General features: G+C 34.4%; 1 protein-coding gene across 1 annotated transcript; it reads left to right on the forward strand.

The window, feature by feature from the left end:
- Nucleotides 1–142: 142 nt before the first annotated feature.
- On the forward strand, nucleotides 143–22,829 carry SYCP1 (synaptonemal complex protein 1). The gene is given in 30 exon segments (XM_008937396.1): nucleotides 143–250; nucleotides 1,268–1,349; nucleotides 1,510–1,556; nucleotides 2,846–3,010; nucleotides 3,819–3,886; nucleotides 4,077–4,150; nucleotides 5,063–5,121; nucleotides 5,731–5,800; nucleotides 6,424–6,497; nucleotides 7,406–7,514; nucleotides 8,647–8,741; nucleotides 8,874–9,058; nucleotides 9,521–9,588; nucleotides 10,589–10,656; nucleotides 11,289–11,473; nucleotides 11,766–11,883; nucleotides 12,128–12,198; nucleotides 12,871–12,952; nucleotides 13,421–13,483; nucleotides 13,812–13,874; nucleotides 14,441–14,503; nucleotides 15,682–15,798; nucleotides 16,390–16,500; nucleotides 17,217–17,309; nucleotides 18,238–18,312; nucleotides 20,661–20,720; nucleotides 20,866–21,045; nucleotides 22,016–22,159; nucleotides 22,517–22,603; nucleotides 22,686–22,829. Coding segments are annotated over 30 exon segments (2,928 nt in total).
- The last annotated feature ends 1,713 nt before the right edge of the window (nucleotides 22,830–24,542 follow it).

A 24,542-nucleotide genomic window follows, 5' to 3' on the forward strand; every position in this document is an offset into this window, starting at 1 on the left:
GCCGCGCCCACCGCCGCCGCTCCCGCCTTCATCGCGCGCTTTCGGTTGCCGCCTTTTTTGACTTCCCTCAGTCGTCGACGCGTTTGAGGCGTGTACCCATCATGAGGCGCTGGCTCTGAGACCTGCCCTTTTCTCCGAGGCCATGGAAAAAGAAAAACCGTTTAAACTGGTCGTGCCGCCGCGGCTGAGCGGCGGTCAGGTATCTGCAGTTAAACCCCAGACGAGTGCTCGGGCAACAGGGCCACATCAGGTAAGCGGTGCTGCCGCCTGCCTTGCGTCGTGTTGGTCTGGAGGCGATGGCTGAGGAGTGGGCAGCGGGGCAGAGCGGTGGGAGCGCACAGAGGCCCTTACACGGGGACACGGCGGGAGCAGCCCTTGTGGAGAGCCGCCAAGCAATGTCTTGGCCCTGCGTCCTGGAAAGCACATGCATACATACGCGTGGAAGTGCGTGCGATGGACTAATTTTTCTGCAGACGGTTAAAGGGGGGGGGTGTCTATCTTAAGTTTTAGTTTCAAAGAGTTTTACTTTTTTCCATTGAAACAGAAGAGAATAATCGTCTGGTATATATTTTAACGTACACCACTGGTGATAAATAGGTGTTTGATGTGGGTAACTCAGTGAGCGGGTAGTACACCACTTGGATACTGTCGCTGGCTTGGATTTATTGGTCCCACGAGATCAAGCGTGCAGTGAAAATGTTTGGTTGCTATGCTCTTGAGCTATGTGAACTCAACAAGGTAATTTGCCATGTTGAGGCTTCTTATGAAATGTTTAGATTCAAATATGGTATTCCGACAGATGAGTTACACTATTTACAACACAAATTTATGTGAGTTAAAACACACTGTAAAATTAAAGTTTTGTGGTAAGACAATCGGATATGGTTTAGAAATACTTTTGGGAATAAAGCAAAAAATATCAAGTACTGGACTTGGAAAAAAAAATTTGTTTAATGAGTCCTTTACCCTTCAGCTGTGTGTAGGCATGCAATAGCTACTGAAGTCTTGTCATCAAAAGTTTCCACTTCAGCCACATTGTAGTCTGCAAAGGAAACCATAAAAACCCAACAGTGTGAAAAGTCACCCTGAATTTAAAAGGAAGCAAGAGAGTTCCAAAGCCATTACCAATGCCTTGGCCTTTGAAAATCATAGGTAGTTGATTTATTAATGGAAGAATATTTTTTCACATTAACTGTACTTTTTTTTGGTATGTTTTATAATCCTTCCTTACGAATCTGCCCTTAAACTAATTCTTAAATTTGTGCAGGGTTTTAACAAATGCCCAGATGATGATTTTAATTTGCCATTTGTAATGAGTACACTGAACCGTGGTGAAATCACTGATTCAGGTAAGGCTAAAATAAGAATTTACATTGCACATTCTTTAAATTTTTTTAATATTGTTGTTGTTTTTCATGGGTAGTTTAACAATTTCATAGCTGTAACATTTTAAATACAGTTCCACTCTTGTTTTAGAAATACATTGATCAAAATCTCTTCATATTTCAGATGTGATTTCACAGCAAGTAAAACTGTGCTCTGAGGTAGATGAAGAGGTCAGCTAAGTATAAACTCTGCATATCTGATTTCTCAGGACTTAATTTGTTGCCAAAGCAGTGCCTAAAGCTTTATTCAGTAGATATTTCAAGGGCTAGAGAAAGTAGTCAAAGGGGAGTAACAATTTTCTGTCTCCTATTTAAAGCTGAATCACTTAGAGGAAGTATTTGTGATTCAGAGAACATGCATGGAGATAGCCTTCAAATACTAAGTTGTTTTGATTTTAAAGTTCCTGAGTAGTCTGGGAGTTTTAATCAGGATAAGATTTAGACTTAAATATCTTTGTGAAACTGGTTCTGAATTGAAAGGCGGAAGGGTTGAAGTCAGAATATTCTTTGGTAAATGGAGGCAGATTATTCTAACTTCCTTGTCTGGCTGTATTTTATCTATAAAACGATTAATTTATGGACTGGTTTCCATAAGCATTTGGTTCTTCTCATAGCATCTTTACCAATGTTTTTCTGCTTTAGTATACTTAGTAAGGCTAATTTTTTATTTTTTTTTTTTTGGTAGCTTCCTGTGCTTCCCAGATACAAAATGCCTTTTGCTGCAGCAAAATAGAATGTATTTTTTTTTTAATGATTTTCAGATCACTGAGGACTGAACTTCTTTTAGCTCTAGCAGCTATTAAATTACAGTCAGGACTGTAGCAATATCATGATGCGGTCAAAACAAGAATAGTGTTAAATGACATACCAAAAACATGCTGCAGAACTGCCCTCTGGCCTACTGTACTACTCTTACATGGTGAAATAACTGGTTAAGCACTACCTTGTGCAGCGCTTTAAAGATGTTCTAAGAGCACAAGTCTATTTGACTTTTCCTCCTGCTTTGTGTACGAGCTAACTGCAAAAATATATTGCAGGCAGTCTTGGACAAGATACCTGAAGCTGTTTGTACTTAGCAGTATCTGTCAGAATAAGAGGAGTGAAATGGTGTAAAGAACTAGCAGACAGAATCCTGGGTCTACTGATACTTCTAGTAAAACTTAATGTCTTTTGGTAGAGTGCAGTTATCAGTATCTTTAAGACTATCTATTCAGTGATGTCACTATATCTGAAGGCAGTGGAGTATTTTTCACTTCTGTTTGTGTCTCTTTCTTGTTCTGTAATGTCTGTTGATATGTACACATTGGATGCACAGAGATTTAAACTTTAGTTCCTGATTGTATATAAGCTTGTGTAACTGTGGAAAAAAAAATTGCTTGTGATATTTTTAAGAGAGAAATATGTAACTAAAATGTTATTAAACAGCATTTGAGATTAAGTTGTGGAACCTGTTTTAATAGAATATAGAAACAATGAATGAGTTGTATTCAAAACTCTACAAAGAGGCTGAGAAGATCAAGCGGTGGAAACTAACTGTAGAATCAGAACTAAAGCAGAAAGAACGAAAACTGCAAGAAAATAGAAAGATGACTGAAGCACAGCGTAAAGCCATTCAAGAATTGCAGGCCAGTATTGTGCAATATACATTGAATACGTAAATCAAAGAGAAGATTCTTGATTTAGTATGATATTATTAGTACAATTAAATATTAAGGAGCATTGCAGCAGTTGAAGAAATTTTGAATGGTTAATGTAAGGACTTCAGAGCAGCCATTCAGCTAGATACTAGTGGCCTATGACTACTGTGAAAGGAAAAAGTAACATTTTGGTTTTTAAAAGTGGCTTTACAGTGCGCATTCCCCTTTTGTATTATCTACATGCACATCATACTGTGAGTATGCAGAAACCCATTCAAGACTGAGTAAGTTTTCATCCTTCTGATACATGTAAAGTATGTGCATGCATATTTCTGTGTTCAACACACACACAGGAAGTAGTGCACTCTGCTTTATCCGAGTTTATCTTGCTGGTAGTGATGGACAGCTTTGTGACAGAAATACGTAGTTTAAACAATTTATTGGCCCTTTTTTTGTTGTTGTTTGCATTGGCTTTGATAACCTGAGTCATCTTTGATTGTTTGACTTTTGCCTTGACAAAATGGCTATTCTGAGCAGGGGTGCACACATGCAGCGTGTGAATATATGTATGAATAACATACCTGTGAGTGTCCCAGTTGCTGGTAAATTATTTATTTTGATGTCTTTCATGCAAACTGTAAGAACAGATGGCTTAGCATGTAATAGCAGATAAAATGTATTTCTGTCTTCTGATGCAGAAAATTACTTTTTTATCCAAGACTTGATTAGTGAAAGTCTAATTCTAGTATATTTTTCAGTAACAGTGTGGTTTTGTATTTTTTCCCTATGAAATTAGTTTGAAAATGAAAAGCTAAGTTTAAAACTGGAAGATGAGATATGTGAAAATAGAGATCTCTTAAAAGAGTAAGTAATACAGTCAAATTAATTGTTTTCACAAAAATATGTTTTCATGCTGAGAACTGTATTCATATAGGAAGTTACATATAGCTGTTAATTTGTAAAGATCATCAGGACATCTACACTATTTTTACTTAAGTATGCAAAGTACCATGCATTCCTGTGACAACATATGGTATTTTTTTCCCTAATGTAGAATCACGGCTTCAAGGCATCTGTGTAATCTGCTCAAGGAAACTTGTGCTCACTTCACAGAGAAGTCCACCAAATGTAAATGCTATTTACATTTTATTTTATGAAAGTAAATGTACTTCTAGCTTTCTCTAAATTCACAAAGGAAAAAATATTCTGTTCCAGATACATGCTGTGGTTCAGATATACTGTATGTGGCTCTGCATCAGAGTGAAATTAGAAGTGAAGCCATAGGTCTAATACAAGTGTGTTTTGTAATGCTAAATCCAGGGTTTTTCTGGAGTCAGTAGGATTGTTTGCTAAAAGGTTACCAATTCTGGGAGCTATTCAGGTGTCTAAACACCTATACAGGTTTAAGGCAGTGTAAGCAACCCTGATTAGCCACTAGTAGCCGCTCCAGAGGAGTGCAGGTCTCCTGAAGTCTAGTCAGTCCTGTCCAGATACCCTTAATATTTAAAAACATATAAGGTGGCACTTCATGCCTATGTTTAGGCAGTAGAATCTACTGTAGTTACTGTTACCAGGTCTCTTTAACAAATTCCAGAGTTGGTGTTACCGTGTTCAGAGCAATTAGAGATCTGTGGGGAAAAAAAGGTCCAAACCCAAGACCTTCTGAGTAATTTAGGGACATAGTTTACCAGTGGACTTGCTAGAGTTAGGTTAATGATAGGACATAATGATCTTAAGGGTCTTTTCCAATGGAAATGATCCTCTGATTCTATAATTAGTGTTCTTCTCACTACATTAAGACAGCTGCGTACATTAATGAAGCGTAAATTCTTGAGGTTTCAAAATACATTCTTGACTTGGGATGGTTTTGTATATGAAATACAGTATTGTTATTACAATCATTAAAATCTTACTAACTTTATCCCAGATACTTAAGATAATTCATTTTTTTAATTCCCTCTGCTGTTTAAGCATAATGTCTTGGATAGCTAGTGTTGTTTTTCAAAAGGAAAACTTTATGGTACATTCTTACTTTGACAGATGAACATGAAAGAGATGAAACAAAAGAACTCTATGTGGAACTTCATAACAATGTTGAAGTAAGTGATGTATCTTGTGATATAAGATACAAATGTGATCCAAGTTATATGGATATGTTGAGCTATCTGAGTTATGTGTGTATGTTGTGATACTGTTTGTATCCCAACACTGCTTCTAACTTTTAAGAGAAGTGCAGTGTTGCCAATCTAATTAGTCATATTTTTGTTATTAATTATTCCATTGTGGACAATAAGACCCTAGTATATTTATAAAGGAGAAATGCAAGGCATTGTTGTTTGGGAGTGATGAACTTGATATTAAGCAGTCAGAGTACATGGTATAATGGTTAAATATTAATTAGTTGTTGTAGCAGCCAAGAAAAGCACAACTCTTCCATTGCGTTAGGGATCTACTAACACGGACCAGTAAAAGTATTTCATCCTTGAAATTGTTTAGATCCTGAGTACAGAGATTCTTAAGCTTCCAACTTCGAGTAATTACATTCTGTTAACTCAAAACATGTTTGTGCTCTGAATTTTTGTTTTTATCAGAATTTCTCGTACAAATATGAGCAAGCTTGTAATAGTCCTTTTACAGACAATAACCATTATTCTTTATTGCTGAAAGTAGATGGTATTATATGAACGTGTATTGAATTTTATTTTTAGAGAATGATAATGGCATTTGAAGAGCTTCGTGTGCAAGCAGAGAATGCCAGAGTAGAAATGTGTTTCAAATGTGAGAATTCCATTTATTCTGTTTATGCTGCAGGGTTAACAATTTCGTGCTTCATAGGTTTTTACTGCATGCAGTTTCAGGCCAGAAAAATAAGAAGTGCTCCAATGGTGAACAGTTCACACTGTAACAGTCTTGACCCTCTGTTATTCATGCTACCTCCTAAAAATGCCTGAGCCCTTTTATTGTTCTTCTATTGGGTCAGATTTGGAACTTTATCTTTCACATAGTCAAAGTATTAAGTTTTGTCTGTGAAGTACAGTCTACAGATCACTACTTATTTTATGTAGTTGTTTTAATTAAATGATAATGCACTAGTGTATAACTACAGAAAATTAAATATTTGCTTTATGCTACTATGTGCCTGTTGTATTTTTACATGTGCATGTCTGTTAGTTTCTTATAACAAGCTAAGCGCGGAATAATGGTCTAATTTTGTGGAAAGCTGGTACAAAAATTCTTTTGTCTGATTAGAAAATAATTTCAAACATGACCTCAGCAATTACTCTTTAGGAAACAAATTGTACAGCTGTACAATTATGAGCAATCTTAAACTGGAAATTGTATTTAACCTGCAGTACATTTCAGCTAGTGTATTAACTATGGATATTATTATGTCTCAAAAGTAAAAGAAGAAGCAGAAAAAGTGGACAAGTTTGAAAAAGAATGCAAACTGGAAGTCAGTATGAAGGAAAAGCAGGTAAACAATCTTGCAGTTTCTTTATTTGAACTGTTTTGCTTTTGTGACATACTGAGATATTAAATGAAAAAAATTATTTTGAAGAATCCACGTTGTTTCTAAAATATTTGTATTTTGGAAGGATGGAAATGAATATTGACCATTTCATGGTGTTCCTTTTTGTGTTATTTGGAGTAAAATGTGCATTAGGCTGATGTAGCAAGGGATACCTTAGTGACAGGATTTAAAAGCACCATGTAAACACTGAATACGCTTTCTGTTTTCTATACATATGCTTGCCTTTATAAAGTGGCTTGTGCAGAAGCATGAAGTTAGCAAAGCAGTCATCAGTCCTTGTAGTGAAGAAAGGTATAGTTTGGGAAGGAGGAGAGTGGGAAGAAGATTTATAATGCATACTAGACAACAGGCTGGTAAGAGTGTTTATGAATCTGAGAGTAGGTTTATTTTTGTAGTGATGAGGTAACCATTATGGAAGACTGGTTAAGCTGAAGAAAATTATTGTGATAAGAGTTTTTTTAGTTTTTAAGCAGGACTCTGAGAAGGTGAGCATCTATCTGTACCTGGCATGGTCAAGAGGTGTTGGTTGATTTTTCTGCGGATAGATGTGAAATTGCAAAGGGGCAAGGAGTGTTCCTGCATATCAGTAAAAGGGACAAAAATAACAGCTGAAGCTGCATTTAAGTCAGATTCTGCTAACTTCAGTGATGGTCCAGTATCTTTAGTCTGTTGACATTCATGTTTTGATTTTTGAACTGAATAACTTTCATCCATAGTAATATGACTTGATCAATATTTGGCTAAGACTGACTACTAATGATAGCAGTATGTTAATCATGCATGATGCACAAACAAAAATAAGCCTGTTCTTGTTTCTAGACTTCATTATGATAGTATTTTAATTTTGTTAGATTTCAGTTCTTAGCATACAGAGTGGTGAAAAAGATGACGTAATAAGAGACATCAAGATTCGTCTGCAGGAATCAAAAGCTAAGATTGATGAATTAGTTGAAGAAAAAAGTAAGAGTTCTTGAAAATGTACTTGATTATAGAAGTATAGGAAACAGGATCATAATCATTTTACCCTGTTACTTGTCAGTAACAGAATTTTGAGGAAGGAGGACAAGCTGCTGATGTGGGGTGAGGACTGTTAGTGCCATCTCCATATGTGTAAAATCTAGGCCCTTATTTCACAGTGAAGGTTTTCTCTTCAGGCTTAGGCTACATCTTTTTTATTGACATGATAGCTTCATTGCAAGGGATTTTCTTTTACATTTCAATAAACTCTAGTGTGAACATGCTGTCCTGCTGTAAAGTTGACATATACTCTGTCATTCTTCTGTGTAACAGAACTAAGTTTTAGAAGGACACTGTGTAACCCTACCTCTGTTCTGGACATTTTTCTATTTCTGCTGGACTTGTATAGTAAACATAACATAATAATAGATGAAAGTGTGTTTTCCTGGTTAATAGATTGATCTTTTTCAAATCAAGTTAGTGAAGTGTCTTCAAAGTATAGTATTTGTTCAGTAGTCTGTAGACATATTAATATTTTCACATCTTTGCCAAATAATTCCCCAAACCGCAATGTTACAGATTTTAAATGGAATCTTGTTTGCAAATAGGTGAACAATTGACTGGGATTGGAAGTATAACTATTTTTGAAGAGTCCTTTTTTAAGGATGAGTCAAGCAGTGAGAGCTTTTGAAGACTACAAAAGCAAAATACATTGCTTGAGTTTTGCAAACTTAGTCAGGTGCCATTGAGGAAACTTACTTTTCAGAACCTGATTTTCAGTATTTTAAAATCATTTATATTACAAAGTATTTGTAGCATATGATGCAAGTACCTTTGCTCTTTAGAACTGAGTTAATTTTCAGCCTCCCCTTTACTGGGGAGTGGAGAGGAAGGTTTTAGTGTTGTACATATAAGTGGCTGCATTTTGTTAAATTCTATAAATATATGTAATTTTACATTTTGGTTACTGAAAGCTGAAAGTCATCTTGGGAGGCTTTTTCCTTAACAATGGCATGAATGCATTATGTAACTTGATTAAGTTGTAGGAACATATTTATCTGTAAAATAGAGATGCAAGCATGTTTTAGTAAATATGCTATTTTTCTTAAATATAAGCATATATCTCCTTGCGTAGGACATGAAGGAGAAATGTTAAAGGAGTGTCAGATCAGTCAAGAACATTTGAGGGCAGAACTGGAAGAGGCCAAAGTTTCATTGCAAAAACAAGAGGTATAGCTGGCTTATAATTTTCCAGTATAAATAAAGGAGTAATTGCATAAATCATTACTGATAGTTTAGATATGAAACAGTTGTAACTGTTTGTTGCAAAACATGCTTAGAAATTATATTATTTTTTTTAAGGTTACTCAAAAGAGCTTAGAAACTGAATTACAGACTGCAATGCACGCATTAATTCAGGTCACTGGAGAAAAGGAAGCGCTGATGGAAGAATGTGAAAAAACTAAGGCTTTGCATGCATCCATGACAGAGGAGTTTGAGGCTTCTATTTCCAGTCTGAAAAGCTTGCTGCAAAAAGAGCAAAATAGGTAAATTCAAGAGTTTAAATTCAAAGAGTCACCTCACAGGTAAAATACTACATTACTGAGCTTCTTGGAATAAAATGTCAACTTCATATGTCATCAGGACTAGCTACTTTTTTTTTTTCTAGTCACTAGTAACTTGTAAAGTACTTCTGGAACTAAATGTCCATCTTGTCTGGACATTTGAATTATTAACACTTGAAGATGGTTATGCTATTTGGTTTTGTGTCTTTCATAATTCTGTTTTTAAGAACTACAGATTTATGTATGCATATATTTGTTTATTTTTGTCTGCTGCTCTGAAGTTGTGAAATTTGAATCCTGTTGCAGGCACATATCATCTGCCTGTTGAAAACCAAATGTTCTTAAAATGCTTGTAGTAAGACTTTGTCTTACCGTCCTTTAAGTTTCAAATGCAGTGCTTTGTACTGTACAATTTAATTTTTTTTTCCATTACTGTTTTCTTAGATCAGAGAAATATGTAGATGAATCAAAGCTACTTAACTTGGAGCTCAGAAATAAGTCTGCTGAACTGGGTAAGATTTGTAGAAAGGAAGAAAATGAGCTAGGTAGTATTAAAAATGTTTTCTTCGGTTTTCTGAAAGTGGACTGTCCCTTTTGCTTGGGAAAATGGTCTTACAGTGCCCCGTACCTGTCAGGAACGCTACAATTTATTTCTACTCATCTGACTCCCTAGTCATTAGTAGCTGGAAAGTCACACAGCAGCACTATGCAGGCCTCCAGCACATACATGCATACATGCATGGATTCTTCTGGAAGTAATATTTATTTCTCTGTTCTCCTCCAGTTAAGACTGATAGCACTGCACACCTGTTTGAGAGGCATTTTTTTTCTGAGCAATAGATTCCAGGAACGACTTCTCTGCCTTGTAGCAGACACAGAATGTTTGCATTAAGCTTTCCTGCAGACCACTCTCCCCATGTTGGAATAATTTGATTTCACTGTATGTATTGAGGGCATCTAATGATAAGTGTTCACAGTTCAACTGCTAATGCTTGTCTAGAGCAAGGTGAGATGTGACCTGTGAGAACTCCAGAGAAAAAATGAGTTTGGTGACCAGTTCTTGCAAAAAAATACTAGTAATGTGAATGTGCACATAGAAAAGATTTTGAAGTTAATAATAAGTGGTTTACTTTTTCAGTGTATCCATGTGAATCTCTTCAGCAGTCAAGATATTTTTTTTTCTGGAAAAAACATCAGATACATCAATGCTTGGAGATTGCTCTGTTCTTACAGGCCATGGTTGGTTTGAAACCATGATTGCTGAAAACACCGTAGGCTCTGAATTTCAAGACTAATATGAGCTTCGCTTCAGATATATATATATGCTATATAATGTCTTTCTGAGTAATTTTTTCAAGACCACATTTAGACTCAGTTATAATTTGCTTTACAATTTCTGCTTGATCCAAGAAGTTTTGAAAATTTGGAACTGTAAAGGGATAAATGGTTTATATGGTACCTGCTAAATATGTAAAATTGTCTTCAATTAATTTTACATTACATGTCCTGTAGAAGAGATGACTAAACTAAAGTGTGACAAAGAAAGGCAACTCGAAGAGCTGTCAGAAACACTGGTAAATGTTTGTTTTATTAATCTCATGGCATTTATTTTTCATACAGAGTCTCTTGCTTTGTAATTATCTTAAATGGCATATATAAGCACTGTCTAATCTGCCTAAATGTTGCTACTAAACTTTCTTTACTGGCTTTTAGATTATTTCAATGTGTTTTTTGAAGGACTTGATTCTTTCCACTCTTTTACTTATGTTCTGCTTTGTTTTGGTTTTCCTTGTCAAGATTTCCAGTAATTTCCTTCATCATTAAATGCCACTTGCTTTGGATATAAAGGTTTCTCATTTTTAGTTATGCCTAGTTCTCACTCTTTGCTGATTCTGAACCTTTCTGCCTTTTTGAAAAATAATTTTTTTTTTTTGGTGGGGGTGTGTGTGATGAAAATGAGCTCAACCTTGTGAGTACCACACACATTGCATTGAAGGCTGAGGGATAAACTGATTTCAGACAGTAAAGGTAATTCCTCAGGTAGCTAATTTTGTCAGTAATTTTGCAGATTAATTAGGCTTAGAGTAGTGGTCACATTTGGCACTTGTATTGGCTATCTCACATTACTTCCACATCACATCAGAGAGATGTAAAGATAACAATCTAGCTAATTTGTGGCAAGTATGTCTATTTGTTTACTCTTAAAACTTAGTGTTGTCAGTTTGTTTCTGATAGCTTTCATGACTTGTAGCTTACATATGCATACTCAAAATACTTTCTCTTTCTTCTGCAGAAAGAAGTCTATGATTTGAAAGTACTACTGGCTAGTACAGCTGAAAAGGAACAAAATTATTTAGAACAGCTTACAACACTGAATACAGATCTTGAACAAGAGACGTATGATCAGTTTTGAAAATATTGTATTAGTTTTTTTTTGTTTAACATAGAACTTAACATGCAGTGAATTGTTTTCTAATGTAAGTTTTGAACCTCTACATACAGTATGACATGTTACATAGTTATATTTATAAATTTTCTCTATTTGTGTGTAACTGTTCCATAGCTCTGTGACTTAGTTAACATGAAGAGAGAGTTTCTGAATTTTCAATCTTATAACAGATAAATTTAACTTAAAAGGAAATTTCAAAATACATGTTCTTACTTCTCTTGACCATTTGTTTTAAATTAGGCTAAAGAATGAACAACTAACAGTTCATATCAACAAGCTTTTATTAGAAAAGGAACAAATAACACATGAGAAATGTGATATGGCTGCAGAACTCAAGAAACTGCAAGAAAGTCATGAGGCATGTTGTAAAATTCCAGTTGTTTTGAAAGGACAACATTCAATTTAAAATACAAATCATATGGTAAACTGCAACATGACATGGTTCTATACAGTATCTGAACTATTTTGTGTGTTTAAAATACAAAGGAAGTGCAGTAACCCTTGTGAATAAGGCAGATCAAGGTACTGCTTAAGATGTCTTTGAATTTTTTAAGATGTCACCCTGAATTTTATTAATTTTACTTGCATGGGTTTTTATTCAGGATAGTAGAAAAAAAGAAGAAAAGACAAAGCAGTTAGTTGAAAACCTGGAAGAAGCAAATAGCCAGTTAAGGCAAGTAAAAGCAAATATTAATGTACAACATTGTTACAGGAAGTAGGCTTAATTCTTTTACAGTTAAGTCTAAATGTTGTGTTCATATGCTGCTTTCTGTGATTTGTAGATTTAATGCTTTTTTTTTTTTCTTATACATCTAAACAGCAACTAGTTAGTATTAATATTTGCTATATAGAAGTTTCTACAAATTAGTGATACCCATTGCTACAGGAACAATGTTTGCCATAGCTTCATATTACATATGGAGAGCTATTCCATTTTGCATTAACATCTTAGGTGTCAAGGAAATGAAAATAGAAGTTAAAGGTTAAAGATTAAATGTGAAAAGGTGAAACTGGTTAAATGTTACTCTCTGAAGTAGTCTTTGTATGACCACCCCAACAGACAAGTAGCCTTCTATGTTTCATAGATGCATTATGCTATTACAGATTAGAACTTATTTTACTCAAGTAAGAGGAACATCTTTCTATACTCACAGAAAGTAGGTACAGGTCAGAGATTTATTTGCCAGTCACTTTGCATCATTTTAAGATTTTCACTGAAGAGAACTTCATAAGCTGTTCAATATTAGCAGCTCTTGTAAGAAAATATGAGTTTATTTAGTAGTAGTGAAAAGAAGTTAAGGTTATTAAGCAAATATTTAATAATACTTGTTAATTTTGCATTTAGATATGAACTGGAATCTTTGAAGGAGAAGATGGCATTGAAAGGTGAAGAGATTAGAAGTAAACTGGATGAAAGAGAAGAAAATGTATGTTATGTCATGTGCTTTATCATGAAAATATATAACCTCGAGGGCAAAATCTAAATGTAAAACATTTTTTTTTCTGCAAAGCTCTGTCTAGGCATGTAGTCTCTTACAGAGGCTTTCTTTTTTCAGTGCTGCTACCAGATGAGTCAGCATGTGTACACATGCTAAGCCCTTTTATTCTAAAACACAAGGACCTTCACTGGGATGTTTACTCCTTACATGCAGGTTTAAAAATCCAGATTTCTTAGCTTTTGGGCAGATAACTTTTTAAATTTTTTTCTTTCCATTATACCCTCTTAGTGATGGATGGAGTATGGATTATAGCTTTCAATATGTAATGAGTCTTCATTTAAATATGTTCAAATATTTTTACTTTCTTACTGTGGTTTCAAACCACTCCTCTTTTAACATCATAATAGATTTTAAACTTTTATAATAAAAGTAAAAGATTTACAATTGTAATTCCAGGCTAAGAGTATTGAAAATGAAATTTCAAGAAAGGAAAAGCAGTTGAAGATTCTAGAAAATAAAGTATGAAACTTTATTTTATTTCATGGACTGTAGAGAACTTCATACATGACTATTTTTAAATTGTAAAGTTACATTTTTTCCTTCTGTCTAAACTCTACAACCACTGAGGTACTGGTCATTGCTATTAATGTTAGTGATGTTGAGCTAGCAAAATTCTTGTATCATTTAGTGATTAAAACTCCAGTCATTGTAGCACATTAGCATGTGTTTCAGTCCCATTGGAATTAATCAGACTTGTGCAAATGCACGTTTAAGAATGTTGACAGTAATCTCTAACACAGTGATTCATTTTTTGAGGAGTTCATTAATGTTTGACTGTCTCTTCTAGTTGAAGAATTTAAAGAAACAGGTGGAGAGTAAAACCAAATGCATCGAAGAGTTGCAACAGGAGGTATGTAAGTTTTTTTTTAAAAAGTCACAAATACATAGACATGTATACTTGATTTGTAAAATAATCCTTACTTTTGATAAATGCAATTACAGAAATAATATCTTTGGTAAACTTCTACTGTTTTCATTTAGTGCATGGTATCATTGATACACATGAAATAATGAGCTATCTCAGTTACCAATAGTGGAAAAGAATTGTGCATTAGGACAAATTATTAATAACTGTATTGCAAAAATATATAACTTGTATTTTTTTTCATAACATCTGCACATTTTCTGCCAGCAGCATCTTAATTTTTCTTCCCATTCTGCACCTTCTTTTGTTATTCTCTGTTGTTGCCCATGAGGAGCCTCTCATAAGGTCATGACAAAACAGTATTATTAAAGAATACAATAGTTGAGCACTCTGTTTGGAGAATTAATCGTGAACCTGAACTGCATAGCAAAAAGAGTTACTATAGCTTGCTGAAAGCTGGAATTTTGAAGATTCTGATCTACCTGATGCAGTTAAACTGTTCCATAGTTCTGTTAACTTATTAAAGTATAGCGCTTATTTTATTTTAACAGAATAAGGTGCTGAAAAAGAAAATTGCTGCAGAAAGCAAGAAAATAAGTATTTATGAAGGGAAGGTACGTTTAAATAATTTTGTGTTCAGGATAAGGGTAAAGCACAAAGACTTAATGTTTTATGTTCCAGTGTGACTAGTGATAGTGCGTGTTAATCACTTTCTGAACTGTTTTCTGGATCTGGGATACAGATTTTACAGGAATAAGCCCAGAATTTTTGGAAGATGCTCCCATTTTTAATTGTTGGACGCTGTGCTATCAGACATACGTGATAGATGGACATCACGTCTCAGGGAATTATATTCCTAATCAATCAGTCCCTTTCTTTTTTGGTTTATAGCCTACTGAACATTACTCAGTAATGCCACCCCCACTGAAATACAAAAGCAATTAAAAGAAAAGAATTTATTATTCACTGTAGGCAGCTTTTCACTGTGTTCTACAATATGTCCTTGATGAGAATAGTGTCCAGTTTTGGGTACCATGCTTCATAAAAAGATGTAATCTCTTTTGAGGGTATTCTTAAGAGAAACTTAAAAGCAAAAATTATAATCAAAATGCACGCTTGGGAAGAAAACATACCGAAAACCAGTTAAAATCTTAAACAGATTTACAAGGGACAGAATAAAATTTCCATCTGAAAATGAAGAATTCACAGCATTTAGGGTGACCTCCTAGAAACAGACTGCCAATTTATTTCATACAAAATTCTCATTAATATTAGCGCTTAAAAGGAATTCATCTTCTTTAGAACCAAATAAAAATATGAAAATAAACTATTTCTAGATAGACTGTTTCTTCATGTCTTAATAGGAAAAAAAAATCAAACATAATACAGTCATCCTGCTACATTTTAGGAGACTATCAGTTTTGTTTCCTTTTCCTATCTTGCATTCCATGCCATCAATACTAAAGAATCTTTTGTATAAAAAGCAGAATAGTGTCTGACTGCTAATGGATGGTTCCCTTACGTTAGAATGTTTCTTTCTCATTGACTAGCCTCTAGCTTTAGGACTTTTTTTTAACTGGGGTGTGCAACACTGGTCTGGGCTGTCTCTCCCATTATGGTGAGTATTTTCTAACTCCCTTCAGGCCAAAGTTCAACTTGATGAAAAAAGCTGAACATCTAATAGGAAATGGTTCAGTCATATACCTGAAAAGTAACAGAGTCTTTCTGCTCAAAAATAAGAGGCATATTTATTCCTGAACAAATAACAGCAATAATTCTGCATTTTCAAAAGGTGAATAAATTACAGTTAGAGATGGAAAATATGAAGAAGCAACATAAGGAAACAGTTGACATCTATCAAAAAGACATTGAAACAAAAAATGTAAATGAAAATAAGCTTCTTGAAGAGGTGGGAATTGTTAATTTTTACTGCAACTTTTATTGATGTATGGTTGTTTTATGAAGTTATATTGGGCAGAGTACTTGCTGTTATGTAGCGGTCTTGGAAACATAAATGGAACTTCTTGTGTATGCATGTGAGCAAAGCTTTAGTACATTAGAACCTTCAGCTGAAGCATTTGTATACGTCTTTAAGAACCCAGTTAAAAAATCTTTTTGTCAAGATATTGTTCACAGAAATGAAATTCTTGGCATAAATACAACATAAGCAAATTAGATTATAATTGTTCCCATATTAGTATTTTCCTGCCCTCATTTTCTTGATGTTAATATAAAAAAATGTTAGGCCTTGTGGTTCAAAATGATGGTTGTCTGCCACGGAAGAATGGATGCACTTTTAATCCAGGTTTATTTGCCTATTTTAACAACATGTATAAAAGATGTAGGATTTCAAAAGCATCTTAAAAGCAAATGAAGACTACACTGTTAGGTCATATATACATTGCATTCCCCAGGGTAAGAAGAAATGAAACTAAGATTATTATTTTTTTTTTAATATATTGTTCTTAATTATTAAGTAAATGAAACTTGTTACAAACAGGTAGAAAAGATGAGGTTGCTTGCTGATGAAGCAACAATAAAACAGAGAGAAACTGATGTCCGATGTCAACACAAGATAACTGAAATGGTGGCACTTATGGAAAAACACAAGGCAAGAGATGTTACTGATTTCTGTGATTTGTAATGCATGATACTATGTTAAGTAAAACCTTTCAAAACCAGAATATTGCAAATTAGAAAGTGAAACCTCATAATAAAGAGCTGAGTCTAGGAAAATGAACTTGGATACATGCTTGATTTTTCATTGTCTAAAAAAAAACCTCACCTTAAAATTTTGAAAACATGCCTACTGACAGATAAATTTAATTTATCTGAATTTTTAGGATTTTTTTTTCTTTTTAGATTGAGGCTTCCTTTGATACCATCCTAAAGAAGTGTTCTTTAGTATTGGTTGGGGCCTCTCTTAAAAGGAGATTAGTTTGTGAATCTATTCAAATAGATGCAAATGACAAATAGAATTGTTAAACTTCAGCAGTTTAACATATTTTAATTTACATTCCTTATTACTCTGTTTTGCAGTATATTTACTATTAAAATTATACTATTAGCATATTTCAGATACCATTAACAAAAATAATATGGCTATCTTTTATGTACTGGAACACATACTGCTGCACAGAGACAGATCATTCTCTGTCAGCCCACCAAATAATACTGTTTGTGCATTGTCTGTTTTACAGTTTCTGCTGAAGCATCCGTGTTCGTAGTACTTTCTTTCAGAAGGGCCTTTTTTGAAAAAAATAAAGTTTTAAGACTAGGTGGATCTATAATTGTAACATTGAATCAAATGTCTTTTTTTTAACACAGCATGAATATGATAAAATGGTTGAAGAAAAAGATAGAGAGTTAAAACTTTATGAAATAAAAGAGCAAGAGCAGTTATCATCAAAAAGATCATTGGTAAGGTGTACTCTTCAGCACTAAATTAAATGGAGGAGCTGCTATCCTTAGTGTAATATAATTGTATCATAATAAATTTCTTCCTATTTAACCCTTGAGAGGAGTTAAGTGTCTGCTTGAGTGGGACTGAACAGCAAAGATCAACCCACTAATGCTTCCTGTTACGTTTCTTGCAGCTTTTATTAGGTGCATTAAAAAAGCCCAAAATGTTTCTAAAAGTAAATTGGAGTAGCTCTGCTTTTCTGTCTACTTTTCCTGATAGTGTGTTATGTTCTAACCTCATTGACTAAGAAACTTCTGTATTAAGGAATTGGATTCCACCCTCCCCCTCCATGTTCTCAGAAGTGTTTTAAGTTCTTATTTGAATGGTTCTTGTCATTTACTTGTTTCTTAGTAGTGCTTCAGCTCTTTTTAAAACAAACTAAAAGCTTCACGTATAGAGTTGCATTGCACTTTTTCTTTTTAGCTCCTTTCTGGTAAGCTTAGCTTTGAGAAATGTTCTGAGAGCCAACATCCCCTCAAGATTTTGACAAAAGTTTAGTTTTACAGAATCTAATTAAAACACAGTATTTATCTGACAAGTTCCTTCACAGAACTTTCATTCAGTTAGGTTGGTGGTTTGTTTTGGTGTGGTTTTTTGTTTTTTGTTTTTTGGTTTTTTTTTTAATAGAAGGAGGAATGACTCGTGTCTGTATGTCGTTTTCTTCTTTTAAATTGATAACTGTTTCTTTGATCATCTGTTATTCTAGTGATTGAATTATGCCAAAATGAACTGTAGATTACTTGGCATGATAAATTTATAGATAAGTTCGCTCTATTGAACAAATGGAATTTTGCTTTGTTTCTAATGAATATGCTTATTAATTACTGTCTTGTTCCAGATTGTTTTCATTTTTCCAGGTTAACCATATCCTTTAATTGTTTTTAGGAAAGTGAGCTGTCAAGTTTGAAAAGCGAACTGTTATCACTTAAGGAACAACTTAAAGCAGAATTTGAAGAGAAGGTATCTTTTTATTAAATGTAGCAGTATGGATGACATATTTGGCCTAGTCTTATGCACTATAATAATGACAGCTGTGAAGTGCACTTTTGATTCTAGGTCTTGCTATCACTTGCTGTCTGATTTCAAGAGCTTGATGCGTTCTGAATTCATTATGTCTCATTTCTGGTGATAGTGAATGTTTTGCATTACTCCTTAATTGTTAAGTATGAGGGAAGCAGGGAGAAACTGAAGCCCTATGAAAAACTGCCCAAGCTTTCAGGGATGATGTCAGGAAAGCCAAAGTCAATCTGTAGGTAAAACTGACAATAGAATTGAAGGGCAACAAGAAAAGGTTCTACAGGACCTGCTGCTGAATCTGTCTGGAGTTCTGATGTCAAAGGGCAAGGAAAAGGCTGTGGTATTCAATGGGACCTGGAAAGTCTGGAGAAAGGAAAGTTTAGCCTTGGAGGAGCATCAGGTTGGGGAATCTTTAAACAAGCTGGACATATGTAAGTCCATGGGATCTGATGAGATACATGCATTAAGGTCTGAGGGAGGTGGCCAGTATCATTGCAAGGCCACTCTCAATTATTTGTCAAAAGGTTCTGGTGACTATCAGAGGTTCCTGATGACTTGGAAGAAAGCAAATGTCCATTCTGCCTTCAAGAAGGGCAAGGAGGATCTGATGAAATGCATGCTAGTCGGCCTCATTTCAGTCCCTGCACAGGTGGTGGAACAAATAATCCTGGAAACCATTTCCAAACATATGAAGGACAAGAAGGTGATTTGGAGTAGTCAGCATAGGTTTGTACGAAGAGGCAATTGTGCTTAACCAACCGGATTGCCTTCTGTGATGAGATGACTGACTTGGCAGATGAGGGTAAAACACTCGATGTTGTTTCTCAGCCTTAGTAAGGTTTCAGCTCTGTCTCTCATAACATCCTTATGGGCAAACTGATAAAGTATGGGCTGTGAGTGGATAGTAGATTGAAAAGTGGCGGAACTCCTGGGCTTATGGGATTGCAGTTAGTGTGGAATGAATTCCAGCCAGAGGCCTGTTATTAGTGATGTATATCCAGGGTTGATTTTGGGTCCAATACTGTTCAACCTCTTCATTGATGACACAGATGATGGGATGGAGTGCAGTGTCAGCAAGTTTGCAGATGACAGAACAGGGAGAAATGGTTGATACAGCAGGTGGTTATGCAGTCTTTCAGAGGGATCTGGACAGGATGGAGACATGGGTGGAACAGGAATCCCATCAGGTTTAACAGAGGGAAATACAAAGTCCTGCACTGGGGAAGCAATAACTTTGAGAACCGGTACAGATTAGGGACTGACAGGCTTGAAAGCAGATTTGCAGGAAAGCCCTGGGGTTCTGGTGAACTGTAGGTTGAGCACAAGTCAAATGTGCTCAGCGTCTCAGGCTGCATTTGGAAGTCTGTTGCCAGCAGGTCAAGGGAGCTGATCTTTTCCCTATATTCAGCACCAGTGAGACCACACTTAGAGTATTTCCAGTTCTGGGCTGCCCGATACAGGACAGAAAAGGGCATTCTATAGTTAATGCAGCAAAAGCCCATGAAGATCATTAAGGAATTGGAGCATCTGACAGAAAATAGGGACTGAGAGAGCTGGGATAGCTTAGCCTAAGGAAGAGAAAGCTTGGGTATATTATCAGTGTGTGTAAATATCTTATGGGAGAGAGTAAAGAAGACAGCAAGACTTTCTCAGTGGTATCCAGAGGAAGGACAAGAGGCAATGGGAACATAAATACAAAAATATAAGAAATACCATTTAAACACAAGAATAAACTCTTAAGTGTGACAAAACAGAGAACAGGTTGTCCAAAGAGGTTGTGGAGTCTCCACGTTTGGAGACATTCAAAATGCTGTTGGACATAGTCCTGATTGTAGTTCCCTCTGCTGTGAGCAGTGGTTTTAGACTAGACGATCTCCAGAGGTCCATTCCAACCTTGACCAGTCTGTGATTCTGTGCTTGCTACATAGGATTCTTCAGCTGGCAAAAAAAGTACAAAATAGGATTAAAAAGATGGTGAAGGAACATTTACTTCAATGAAGAATTGCTTCCAGGGGCTCTTTCTTTTTTTAAATACAGCTGTGATACAAATTGTATCCTGTTTTCTCATTAAAAAGGGATCATATGTAGGTCGTTGGCAGAGATGTGAAAGGTTATATAAGAAATGAAACTGAATAGAAAAGTCATGTCTTTTGAATGGTGCAGTTTGACTAAATCTGGGTTACATTTGTGCAAACTTTGTAACAGAGTATGATTGTGAACTGTGTTCTATAAGATTTTCAACAACTGAATTAAAATAAAATATTTACTTCCTATCACTTAACTCTTTTTAGGAGAAGCTTGCAAAACAACTCTCCCAAAATATGGTTGCTGAAAAGGAAAAGAAGCACAAGGTATCTTTAACCTTTACATTAATTAATTTAGAATTTGGTAATATTTATACATATGCAATCTAACTGAAGTTCCATGATAAATTACATACACTCAACAAAAGACATTCAAATGTCTCTAATTTTTTTTTTTTTTTTTTAACTTTAGAGAATACAAACTCAGTTTCTTGAGACTCCTAAACTTTATTTAGATCTGGACTGTGAATCTACTAATGTAAAAACCAAAAAGCCTCCAAATGATGTGCCTACAGAAGTCAACATGATGGAAAAGAAAAAAGTGCCTCCTTCAGTATCTGCAAAAAGTCACTTGGGTAGTCCATCTGTAAAGGTTTGTAGCTTTTAATGGTGAATCGTTCTTGTTTTATTTTTCTGACTGTAGTTCTTCTCTGCAGATGCTTATTTTTGTTTTGAGATGCAGGGAATTAAAAGGTAGATAGCCACAAAAAAAGATATTCTGCAGAAATATTAGAAAGCAGTTTGTGTAGAGGCTCCTACTTTTTGTCATTTTTCTTGCTCAGTTACATAATTTGACTGGTATCATTGATCCATAACAGTTCCTGTCCTGAAGGGACTGTGAGTTTAATAATGTTTATAGAATCTTTTACTTAGGCTTAAAAGAAAAATGTCTCTTTGTAAAAGCAGATTTTTCTCTGGAACACAAAATAGCTTTTGTAGCTGTAGAAGTTACCAAACTGTTCCTGACAGCCTCATTGTAACTGTAAAACCTTGTGCTTCTGCTCTGTCAGAAACTCACATGATATTTATATCTCAACAGTAGAAACAACTACTGTTTTTATGTTAACGTTTCTAAAAAAGGATTTCCTTGTTCAATTGCAACATTTCTGAAGTTTAACTTCTACTGTAAGAACTAGTTAAGTAAAAACAATGTTGTTCTTGATATCCCTATCTATGTCTGTCTTAAAGCTTTTTCCTGCAGTTTTGTTAGTATACATTTTCTTAAATGTTGGTTACAGTCAATATGTAATGACTACAGTTCAGAATAACCTGAATTTCTGCAGAGAAGTGTGAAGAAGTTAGATACAGCATGCCATAAAACTCAGTTTTTCCACAGCTTCCTGCTTATTCTTCTTGTTTGGAAAAAAAAAAAAAAAAACAAAACTTTTTTTTTTTCCCCTTCATTTGGGTTTTCACATTTTGGATGGAAAGAATTGTTCCACAGCATCTCTCTAGTGTCTTCCTGGATACTCAAGTCTGTGAACGGCATTATGAATTTGGTTTTAGATTCTATAATTACCGCTGAAAAAGACAATTTTAAATGCCCTCTTTTTCTTTGACAGACATATATTATAAAGACTCCTCCAATAAATAAACTGCAAAGCGAAAGCACAAATCTGCATTCAGAACAGTGCATGAGGAAAAAGCAAAAAGTGCTTCTACAGCTGGATGCTCAGTCAGATAGCTCTGAACACACTGACCTCCTGGTAAACATCAGAGAACAAATATTGTGCTTACCAGTTCTTTATGCACACTCTTATATCTAAGAATGTATATAAAGCATGTGGGGTTCTGTATTCAAGGCAGTATTTATGTTTATTTTTGTTAAATTGGTTCTTTCTGGGCTTGTATTTATATGTACATAATTAGTAACTATATGACAGGGTACTGCTACACAAAAATATAAACATTTATAATGATTTTTTACATTGTTTTTATTGAACTGTTGAGGCTTCATAGTAACATCTTAACTTTTTAAATATACTCTTATTATTCCTAGGGTGAAAGAAAATATAGTTTCTAATATAGTGTGATTAAGTACCTTTTTTTATTTTTAATTTAAGAGCATAGTCTCGGAAGAAGAAATGTTTCAAAAATTGCACAAAGATTATCCTCAAGTTTCACAATTATATGCCATGACTTCAAAAAAGGTACCTTAACTTTTCTTCGTATCAAAACAAAGAGTTAATTGAATTGGTTATAGAAACTAATGGATGGCTTTATTTTTCTTAGAAACCAACTACACCCAACATAAAAACTCCAGGCTCTGTACTGAAACTTAAAACCATGAGAAAAATGCATGAGGCTGGATGGACTGCGGTTTCTAAAATGGACAGGAAAAGAAAAATAAAAGAAGTGGAAAAGCTCTTTACTTAAAATGAAAGAATTACTAGTATTTGAGTGTATTACTAGTTTTATTAACACTAATAATTGTGTTACTAGTATTTGATTAGTATAACCACAGTAGTATTCTTTCAGAATTAGTACATTGTTGCATTTTTCTGTCATACTCCATATGTTTAATAGTATTCCCTTCCTATTCTATTGCACTTTATAGATACATAACCACATCCACCTGCAGAGCGTTTTCTACATTTCCCCCATGCTATAGAAAGCTGGGAGACAAATTAGCCCCTTTCAATTTTTGAAGTTAGTATTAACTACAAAGAAAGCTGTTTCAAAGAAGAAAAATTAAAAGTCTGGCATTAGAAATACTGGTTTTAAAGAAATTAAGTTCTGTTCTTTTAAATTTACTCTTTTGTAATACATAATTCACAAAAGGATATTATTTAAAGAAATACTGAAGCTGTTAAAATGCATTCACTTTGACCTGAAGTTGTCTTGCTTTTTTATTAATTTTAAATGTTGTTAAACTGTCTTTTTAGACTGTTTTGTTTTCAGTAGCTACTAGTTCAGTATGTTAAAACAGTTTTGAAACTTCTGAAACTGAATTTTCAATAGAATTACTTCAGTTTAAACATATTTCAGCTTCATAAGGAGTAAAATATTCACACATTTTAAGATTGTAAAAACAATGTTAAGATCTCATTAAACTGTTTATCTGAAATGTAAAGTGTGGGACCAAATGTTGTTGCTTAATGTATTAGAACACAGATAGAAATCACCGGGCAGCCTTCCTAAGGACTAACAGCTTCTGCCACATAAGCATAAGACTAATTTAAAACAACATACATTTCTGCATTAGTCCTTGGTTTTTCATAGTTTCACAACAACAAAACCATCCTTCAGAGTCCAGAGATAATAAGAAAACAAGAGTTACACATCAAAATATTAGGAAAAATAAAAATCTTGGATTCATCTGAAGTGAGTAGCAAACCATAATGTGTTTGATTCTTTTTGTGTAGCCATTTTATGTATAGGCTAGTAGTTTGAGTTTCTGATGCCTTATCTGTTGAGCAGTGCTATTTGTAATGATTTTTTTAAAAAATTTTATGTAATTGTCAAATATTCTCCAAAGATCTGAAAGAATGTGGGTTTTTTCTCCATATATGGAATCTGTTATGCAAGAAAATTTTCTGAGAAGCTGGAATGAATTTTCTTGCTAGTAAGAGATTTCATGTGTTTGCAGAGTATTGAGTTTTTATAATGTAGCTACTTAAAGAGTGTAAATGAGAGCAGAGGCAGAACAGAGAAGCTGCTTGTAACAGCCAAATTCAGGATGTCTGTTTCCAAGAAAGATTATTTTACCATAAGTAGTGTAAAATAATCCATTTAAACCTCTCCCACATACACAAATTATTTATTTTCTGACTGGATACGGGGAATATTGTGCAAAGTCAGTTACTTTCAATTTTAGTTTCAGATGTTACCAATCTCTGTACAGCTACTTTGCAGGAAAAAGAAAAAGCAGTCACCAGAAATGCAACATATATGTGCAGTTTGTAATTTTGATAGAGGGTGGTATTTTATTTACAAGATCTAAATATTTGACAGTGTCTCTTAGTTAATTTCAAGGTGGCATACTTCTGATTTTGACTGTTGCTGTTGTTGACATCTTTATCAGATATCCAAACTTGACTACTAGTTATTGAGCAATCAAAACCAAAAATTACTGTTGTTTTGGAGTAT

The sequence above is a fragment of the Merops nubicus genome, unplaced genomic scaffold (genome assembly GCF_000691845.1).
Source record: "Merops nubicus isolate BGI_N331 unplaced genomic scaffold, ASM69184v1 scaffold8133, whole genome shotgun sequence".
NCBI lineage: Eukaryota > Metazoa > Chordata > Aves > Coraciiformes > Meropidae > Merops > Merops nubicus.